Source organism: Sycon ciliatum, chromosome 11 (genome assembly GCF_964019385.1).
Source record: "Sycon ciliatum chromosome 11, ocSycCili1.1, whole genome shotgun sequence".
NCBI classification, from domain to species: domain Eukaryota; kingdom Metazoa; phylum Porifera; class Calcarea; order Leucosolenida; family Sycettidae; genus Sycon; species Sycon ciliatum.
The window spans coordinates 18975801-18985431 of record NC_088653.1 but is presented as its reverse complement, the minus strand read 5'-3'; the positions used below and the strand labels follow the sequence as shown (position 1 = coordinate 18985431).

The window sequence follows — 9631 nt, the reverse complement described above, 5'->3', positions numbered from 1 at the left end:
GAGGGGAAGCTGTGTTGCAACTCCGGGTTTTCACGTTGCCTGATGATCGTGACTACGCGAAAACTCGGAGTTACAACACAGCTTCCCCCCCCCCCCTCCCCTCTCTCTCTCTCTCTCTCTCTCTCTCTCTCTCTCTTGTGTGAAACCAAGAGTAGTAAGCTCCCAAGAGTGTGCAACTCTCCATAAGGGGTCTTCAACGGCGAAAACTCAAATCACGTCGTGTCTCGGGCACGTTTCGTACTACGTACAAGTGAGGAATGCGTGCACGCAATCTGAATATGTTCCATGATCATGCTGGCGAGTTGCATACGCGCATTGAGTCTCTGTCAGACAGTGCTTTTTTATTACTTTGCTGCTCGCTAAAAACGTGCTGGAGACGTACAACTGTGCATGTGACACTACACCACGTGATGTGATTCGTTCACATAAAAAGTTATCAGGAGTTGCACACTCTTGGGAGCTTATTAAATACTCTGGGTGAAACTTGGAGAGAAATCATGTAGACAACAGGTGTCTGGGTTAATGTCTACGGCTTTGTGTGTTTTGGGTCCAAGTTTCCACGCGTATATGAGGTTGTCTACGTTGTGGCACACGCAAAGCAAATGCTTACGGATCTGCTCGGTATCATTCAAATCAGGCGGAAAGCGGCCAATTTTTGAACGGGAAATTTCCGGTACACATTTCCCAGGTGTTTCTCTACGTGAACATAGAGCAGCACAGGTTTCCATCACGTTACGGGAACTCGAAGAGAGTTCCCAGGATTGTTCCCGTCAAGTAGAACAGACCTTCACTATTGTACGTTTCAGTGCAGACCTCTGGTTTAAAAAAATGTTTGGCCAGCATCTGTACACGTAAAATCTGTGATCACTTTGTGTATAAAATTTCCGAAATTGGGCGTTTGTTATCCAATCGCTTAAAAATGTATACGAGAAAAACTGCTGGAGCTGCCTGAGCAATAGAAGTTTCTCGAAAGGCTCAATCAAAATTTGAATTATTCGAAAAAGTCTGGAGGTCTATGCTTTTGAAACGCACTATAATGTGTTACCAAGGGGATGGTGGAACTTTCGTGTAACGCTCCTTCACGGGCTGTAAAGATCTGGACAGTGTGTGGCTGAGGAACTGTATAGTATCCTATATCCATTAGTTGAGGTTGTTGTTGTTTCAAATCTTTAGTCTCACGATAGCCAGTGGCCAATAAGAGATTGTTTTTGACTTTGAATTTGAATTCTGGTTGTTGTTGTTGTCATTGTTGTTGTTGTTGTTGTTGTTGTTGTTGTTGTTGTTGTTGTTGTTGTTGTTGTTGTTGTTGTTGTTGTTGTTGTTGTTGTGCGCAGTGTATTCTGCACGACACGATCACGAAGAACATTGAGAAGATCAAGAAGCCGCGCAGCAACAACCTGGACTCGCTCTACTAGGTACACGGCAGTGATGACGATGACGGGCAGTCCTAGCATTGTCAGTCTCACCACACACCAAGAAAGAGAGAGAGACGGGGGAGAGAGACGGGGAAGTCCTGTCGCCGGTCTTGTGTCCGCTCGTCTACCGTTCATGGCAGGGTGAGCAACTGGCTGGTCAGACGACAGCTCTGTCAGGCTCATGCCCAGCTGTGCGTGCCTGGCATCTCCGCACTGTGCAGTTTGCCATGCTGCACCCTTCACTTGAGTGTACTTTTTGTGACCGGGCTGGTTCGTCCCCCCCCCCCCCCATCCCACCCCGAACACGGGGCAAGTCAGCCCACCCCGACCTTCTACTCTCGGTCTCTCTTTTTACCCCATCTTAGAGTGTCTATGAGGTGTGGCTACTGTGGCCAGCAGTAGTAGATTCGCGTGTTGTTTTCTGAGTTTGAGGATAGGTGTTCATGCCAGTTTCCTATACATAGTTATTCTGCTTCTTGTTGTTGTTGTCCCGCTGTTCTGCGGTGCTGCAGCTGCTGCTTCTGTACAAAGAGTGTTTGGAGCAGGGAGTAGTAAAATACATATTTTACTACTCCCTGGTTTGGAGAAATGTGCACTCTCACCCGTTGACTGCGTGAAACCGTTCAGGATTGGCCTTTCCCCCGTGTTTCCCCTTTGTTTTTAGTGCTATGTTTGCGTGCGTGTGTGCATGTGCATGTGCATGCAGTCTATACTGGTTACCCCAGCAAGTGTAGGGTGTGCATAGGTAACTGTCTTGGCCGTTTTATGCCCATGTACTCTGTGTGGTGTAGACCAGGTGTGCATTGGTGGTCGATTCACATGGCTTCACTAGTTACGTGGATTAGACAGTTATCTGGCGCAAGTCTTGATCTGTCTCATTCACAACTTGTTCGCTATCGTTGCTATAAGAGAAAATCTGTGGGTGCATATCCAGTGCATTTGCAGATTTGCGTGCTTCTCTTGCGACGGGCGTATACATACATGGTGTGCACGCGTGTGTGTGCGTGTGCGTACCGTGGCTGCTGCACGAGAAATTGCAGCTACGACGAGAACGAGTCGTGCATTTATTTTCCTTTGGCAGTTGGACTGGAGTTCTGAGTCGTGCTACGGCGTTTGCTTGTTGTTTGCAACAGCCCACCCAGCATCTGCATTACCTGTGTGTGTGTGAGTCGCATATACGGTATACATGCATACGACTCCCTGCTCCATGACCAAGTGCGGTTCCGTGGCTCCTTGCTTCACCTAGTACCTGGCAATCAGTCACCATGGTGAGAGCAGTGACGGCTACGCGGCTGTCATCACAAAGCTGGTGTTCAGGAATCAGGGGCACACCGGTAACCCTGTCCGGATTATGCGTTTTTTGAAGGGTCAAAATGGAAATAATTATTTTTTGGAAATTTACCCAAAATGTTAAAAAAATATTTTTTTTTATTCAAAATTTCACCCAAATGCGAAAATTATGCTGCCGTTACAATGGCAACCAAAATGGCGTAAAACTTGAATCCCTAGTCGTCCCAAGTGCACGTGGAGGAAGCACAATAGGATGTGGTTGTTTTCGATAGTCGAAAGGAATCGATCATTTTGTTTGGTTGTATGGCTTCTTCAGAGCCAAGTGCACTCGATCGATCGAGGCTGCCGATGAGCAGGGTACCCTGTAAGAAGGCCTTAGCCTAAGGCTTAGGCCTGTGGGGATTAGGCCTTGGCGGATAATGCTCGAAAAGGTGGCAGATTCTGCTTTTTTTGCACCGAAATTGGCAGAACCATACAAACCTTTAATAATATGGCGGGCAATTCCTCGAATTCTGCTCCATTTCTTTATCCACATACCAAACATGCATAAAATTACCAGAAAATGTACATGTACTTAATTCTGCCAATTTTTCTGCCGGCATTATCCGCCAAGCCCTAGTGGGGATTGCCCTCTCAAAAATTTGATAATAATAATAATAATAATAATGCTAAGACGGCAGAGTCTGTAGGGCCTTCCCTATCAAAATAATAAATTCTACTACACTCATACCTCTCTTATCCGGGCGCTTCGGGACCGGACACTGCCCGTAACTTCGAGGGTGCCCGTAACTCCGAAGCATATACAATGTACATCTTGATGGGGAAAAGGCCATCGATATGGCATATGACGTCAATATTTCTACGAAAAGTGACAAAAGAGTAGTAATATTTCCCCTGAAACTCGCCCAAATAGTGCCCGGTAGACCGAAGTGCCCGTAACGTCGAAGTCCGGATAACCGAGGTATGAGTGTCCTACTATGCTCAAAATCAGGGAGTAGTACATATAAGGTATTGTACTGTAACGTGCGTCGGCGAGGCTAGGAGGCTACTACCCACAGTCAGTCAACTACAGTAACGTATCAGAACTTACTCCGGCACGGCCTGGAGGTTATCTTATATCAAAGTGAAAGTGAACTTGCTCTCTCTCTGATCTCTATCGGATCTCTCCGATCTCAGCTCAGCTCTCCCAGCTCATGGCAGAGAAAACACAGCAGCTTTTATAGGCAAGCAAAGTATGTATAGCAAAGCAGGCGGCGGTAGGAAAGTAAGGTTAGTAAGCCATTGCAGTGATTACGAAATCATCCTCCTAGTACAAGTTCTAGAATAGTGGAGAAGGCAAACCGAGATCATCATTGCTATACACGTAGATGAAGTGAGCATTACGTAACATTAACATAATGACTAAGCGAGGTATTCTAGAAGGTGAGATATCTATATTATGCAATTTAGTCAGCAACATTACTCATAGGGCATATGACGTGGAAGGTCTGGAATAGTCCGGAACAACATGACATACATGTACATGAGTCATGACTGTACCAACTAGTAACTAAAAGGAAGTGATACTAGAAGTGATGACAGCAGCATGCATGGAAGATCTATGATCTTCTAGAAGCGCGGTACTCCTGATCATGCTGATGTAATCAAATCATAATGTGAGGTACATGATGTAGGACTTGTCCGAAAGTAGTAACAAGAGTAATTATAAGAGTCATGCAAAGTACTAGTCATGCGTTAACTGTAAAGCAGGGATACTACAGTACTACTCCCTGCTCAAAAAAAAAGAATGAAGTTGAAGACACCACTGCAGCTGTACTTATGGTTGATAAATATGGTGGAAAAGACGCCAGGCGCGAACTGATGGTGGTGGTGGTGAGAAGGAGAGCTCTGTGCCAGAACTTTGCAGCCTAGAGAGCGTGTGTGGGCAGGCGTTTGTTTACCGCCATATTGCCAGGTGTGTCTTTAAGCTTTACCACCATATTTATGAATCCTGCTCAAAATGTTGAAAAATGCTGAAAAACCCAAAATGCGAAAAAAAGCTGAAAAACCCCAAAATGCGAAAAATATGCAAAACATAATCCGGACCAGGGAGTCGTAAAATACCGGTATTCTACGACTCCCTGATCCGGACAGGCCTACGTCACGTGACACCGTGGTCTGATGACAGTGATGTCAGCATGGAGCAAGTCCAGCCGAGCAACGACGTCTGTGCTACGACTCCGAGACGGGCAAAGGGACCGCCAAGGCCAGGGCATGCAGCAGAGTAGACTCGAGAAACCTCCGCCATAAATTTTGGTAAGATTTTGCAGGTCAGCCACAAGCACAACGACAACGACGTTACGTGCTGTGAGTTCTTCATTTTCGAGGCACACAACGACAGTACAGGCTAGGCCTCCACGTAGATATACTGTTGTAGCAGTACTCTTGGTTGTTCTAGTGAAAGACTAGGTCAGTAGGGCACTACAAGTAGTTGCTATATTTTCCAATTACAGATTCCGACCCTGCGTCGTTTACGTCCGCCGGAACAGCAGACACTTTCCTTTGCCAGTACCAGTACGTCCACGCTACACCTTGTGTAGAGCAAAATAAACTCAGTGTAGGTCCGGACGGAAGCGGCAAACGTAATCACTCCAGTCCTGTTCTGTTCTGCTCAACACGCATCGTTTCCGTGTATATCTACGCTCTACTTGCGTGTAGTAACGACCACTAAGTACTAGCAAAGGACAAAGGTGATGAGACTAGTATCAGTGGCGTAGGTGTCTGTGCGTTCAGATTTCACAAACCTACTTGCATGTACTTCGTCAAAGACGAACTGTACTGCGGTTCCATTCTCTAGCTGATTCGCTAGCTATCGCTAGTTGTCCGCTCTGGTAGGGAGTCTAGTCGGATTGAGTCAGTACAGGCAGTGCAGCGATAGCGGGCTGGTGTTATTCGAAGAGTCCAAAACCAAAGGGACGTCATTGAGAAACTGGGTCGCAGCGTCACACAGTGAACACGCGCATCTCCTGGTTAGTGATCTTGTGTTTTTTGTGTGTATGACTGTATTAGCGTATAATCTGTATTGCTCTGCGATTTCGTACTTGGACGGCTCGAGTAGCTGAATGAATTTCTCGCGTTCTGCAAAGAACGGCGGTGAAGGATATCTCATGTCAGTGTACTGTTCTGATACCAATGATAGTACAATGCAGAGCTGTGTTCAATGACACGGGGGGGGTCTGGAGTTCATAGACGCATCACTGCACTAGTGCACAGCCCTGTGTTTGCAGGTCTGGGACTGCACAGCCCCGTGTTTGCAGGTCTGGGACTGCACACAGCCCCGTGTTTGCAGGTCTGGGACTGCACAGTGCCCTGCACCAGTGCACAGCCCAGTGTTTGCAGGTCTGGGACTGCACAGTGCCCTGCACCAGTGTACAGCCCAGTGTTTGCAGGTCTGGGACTGCACAATGCCCTGCACCAGTGCACAGCCCCGTGTTTGCAGGTCTTGGACTGCATATTGCTCAGTGGCATCTGCCTGGCAACATGGAGGCATCACAAGTTTCAAAATTACAGTATCAAAACACTGTTCGGTTCACGAACTGAAATGCGAACTTCCGCGTTTTTCGTTCGGGAAAGCAGTCGAACACGAATCGCAGATTCGTCTCAGGACTGTCATACAGTGCTGGCAACTGAAATCCGACCCCCTTGGCGGCGCACCGCGAAGGGGGACGGATTCCAGTTGCTAGCACTGTACTTTGGTGCGTCCATGGAGCTATGAAGCCGAGACCTCTGATTGGCTGAGCTTAGTGGGCCCCACCACCACACTCCATTATTCACCCCAGTGTCTGGAGATAATGTGGATTTTGTACAGAAAAAAAAGAAAAAAATTCCGTTAACTAGGTTATAGTCACAGTAGTGGCCGTACACATGTACAGTGCCGCTCAATGAAATCCAGTCATGTGACTCTAGTACAGTCAAATCTCTCTAGGACGAACACCAAGGGACCGATGACATTTGTTTGCAATAACGGGAGTTCTTCTTATCCGTATGTTATACCCAGTGAATACACAGTTATTTATCCAATGGAGTTCGGAATATTTGTCTTGAGTTAGGAATACTAGTTCTTATTAAGCAAACATTTGCCTTATCCGTGTTCTTCCTAACAAGGTTTAACTGTAGTTTGCACCTTGCACCATATTTGGCAACCCAGTGTTTGCAGGTCTAGGGCTGCGCAACGTCCGACACGTACTTGAGTGACGCGACTTGCTCATCACAACGCGAAATTCGTCAATGAGTTTGACTTTCATTGGAGTGCGAACTTGAAAGGGAAATTTGTCTTTCAAAACCTCCGTAATGTCCACATTTCATTGATCACCGCTGTAGTCTAGTGTATACAGGAATAGAGAGGACTACAGTCCATTTCAAAAACTATAGACGCGTAGGGTTTTTGAAATATTTCAAATTTGGCTGGAACTTTTTGAGAATAGTTTTCGGAATATTGCTCAGGATCGCTCCACAATTACTCTCATAGAGTTTCTAAACGATTGGATAAGAGACGCCCAATTTGGAAAAATGTATGCACAAAGGGATCACAGATTTTATGTGGTATAGATGCTGGCATAACGGTTTTTGCCTAGGTACGCGTCTATAGTTTTGAAATGGACTGTAGGTGATTATACAAATGAGGAAATTTGTTGTTTCGGGTTAACTCCCCACCCCGATTTGAGTTTTTAACAAAAAAACCCGATGTCAACAGTACCATTTTTTTACAGTGCTCAGACGACCGTAAAACTACCTCAGCCACCTGGTAATGTATTCCATCCTCCTCCCCCCACTCCTCACCTCCTCCTCCCCCCCCCCCCCCCCCCACTCCTCGCCTCCTCCTCCCCGCCTCCCCACTCTGGCTCCAATGTGTCCTTTTTCCGGATTCAATTGTCTGACAGCTTTCTGTTCTTCTGCTGATTGTCTCTGAATAGGTGTGTGCGATTTTTGTTTCATTGTCTGTCTACTCATTGTTTTGTCATCTCCAGTAAACAAGATAGTGCTATGTGAACACAACGTAAGACATGCTACAGAGATTGTGAAGCTGAGAAATGGATGATGACGGTAAGCATGAGTTTTCTTAGTGTTCATAACGTGAATTGTGACAGGTATGCGATTGCTTGCAGGCTGTCTGTCACCTGTTGGACTACGTATATACTTTTCAAATATGCCGTCACGTACAGAATATGAGTTGGATGGGTGTCAGTGGGTAACTTTTCAGGGATGGTGGTGGAGGAGATGGTAGTGGTGTATCATTGCAGTGCGTGGGTTTGCACACGTGGGGCAAGGGTAATGTGGGCTGGCAAAGGCAGGGGGGGGGGGGGGGTAGTGTGGGTTGGCAAAGGTAGGGGGTGGGGTAGTGTGGGTTGGCAAAGGCAGGGGGGGGTGGGGTAGTGTGGGTTGGCAAAGGCAGGGGGGGGGGTGGGGTAGTGTGGGTTGGCAAAGGTAGGGGGGTGGGGGTGGGGGTAGTGTGGGTTGGCAAAGGTAGGGGGTGGGGGGGGGGGGGTAGTGTGGGTTGGCAAAGGTAGGGGGTGGGGTAGTGTGGGTTGGCAAAGGCAGGGGGGGTGGGGTAGTGTGGGTTGGCAAAGGCAGGGGGGGGGTAGTGTGGGTTGGCAAAGGTAGGGGGTGGGGTAGTGTGGGTTGGCAAAGGCAGGGGGGGGGGGGTAGTGTGGGTTGGCAAAGGCAGGGGGGGGGGGGGGGTGTAGTGTGGGTTTGCAAAGGCAGGGGGGGGGGGGTGTAGTGTGGGTTAGCAGTTTGCATACACGCCTTCTGTCAAAGTTCATCGTTGCAGTTTCTGGATTTGCAGGAGGGGTGGTGGGTGTATAGGCATGTCAATGCAGTGTGTGTGGGTAGGTGTGGGGGTGGGGGGGGGGGGGGGGTGTTGTGTTATCGTAGGGGAGTTCTGTGTGTGATGGTCAATGTTCAGTATGGTCTTTGAACGTGAGTATCCGTGTGTGGACGTGGTTGCGTGTGCGTGCGTGTGTGTGTGTGGTACATGGTGTGTGTGTGTGTCTGAGTAGGTGGGTGTGCTGGTGGGTGGGTGTGTTGGTGGGTGTGTGTGCTGGTGGGTGGGTGTGCTGGTGGGTTGCTGTGCTCGTGGGTGGCTGTGTTGGTGGGTGAGTGTGCTGGTGGGTGAGTGTGCTGGTGGGTGAGTGTGCTGGTGGGTGTGCTGGTGGGTGGGTGTGCTGGTGGGTGTGTTGATGGGTGTGTGTGATGTCGAGTGGGCGTGCTGGTGGGTGGGTGTGCTGGTTGTTGGGTGTGCTGGCGGGTGGGTGTGCTGGTGGGTGGGTGTACTGGTGCGTGTACTGGTGGGTGGGTGTGTTGGTGGGTGGGTGTGCTGGTGGGTGGGTGTGCTGGTGGATGGATGTGCTGGTGGGTGGGTGGGTGTACTGGTGGGTGGGTGGGTGGGTATGTGGCGGGTGGGTGTGCTGGTGGGTCTGTGTGTGATGGTCAGTGTTAAGTATGGTATTTGAACGGAAGTATCCGTGTGTGGCGGGTTGGTGTACATGCCGGTTCGTGTTGGAACCCGCCGGTGTGTGGGTTGGTCGGTTTCGAGGCTGGTTAATGTTCGGTTGGGTTGCTTTGAGGGCTGCTTAGTTTGCGGGCGGGTCGGTGTGCGGGCGGGTCGGTGTGCGGGCGGGTCGATGTGCGGGCGGGTCGGTGTGCGGGTGGGTCGGTTTCCAGGCCGGTCAGTGTACCGGTGGTAGGGATATCAGCAAACGCACTGCGCAGCCCACTGCGCAGGTGATCACGTGCACATCCAACGCGGCCGACAAGCCGTGACCATCCACACCCGAAAAAATTCGCATGTAAATCAGAATGGAAAAGAAGGACGGAATGGCGAAGAAGTGTCTGAGGAAGAAGACCAGCTAGAGCCGAGCTACTTCAAAGCTTCCCTCTTCGACGCT

The 9631-nt window shown here is 48.9% G+C and overlaps 2 protein-coding genes across 4 annotated transcripts in view; both read left to right on the top strand.

Moving 5' to 3' along the window:
• The window catches only part of LOC135827437 (proteasome activator complex subunit 3-like), a 66248-nt gene that overhangs the window by 9405 nt on the left and 47212 nt on the right, over positions 1–9631 (top strand). Inside the window, exon 8 of one of the 2 annotated variants that reach the window (XM_065339940.1) lies at positions 1335–2282. The exons of the other annotated variant lie outside the window; for it this stretch is intronic. Within the exon in view, the coding sequence (XP_065196012.1) occupies positions 1335–1415 (81 nt within the window). The 3' untranslated portion in view covers positions 1416–2282. Of the gene's footprint in view, positions 1–1334; positions 2283–9631 lie in introns of those variants that run through there. 2 annotated transcript variants of the gene reach the window in all.
• The window catches only part of LOC135827419 (uncharacterized), a 101357-nt gene continuing 96700 nt past the window's right edge, over positions 4975–9631 (top strand). For both annotated transcript variants that reach the window (XM_065339908.1, XM_065339907.1), the window contains exons 1-2: positions 4975–5713; positions 7712–7787. In XM_065339908.1, coding sequence (XP_065195980.1) covers positions 7775–7787 — 13 coding nt within the window. In that variant the 5' untranslated portion in view covers positions 4975–5713; positions 7712–7774. The remainder of the gene's footprint in view (positions 5714–7711; positions 7788–9631) is intronic.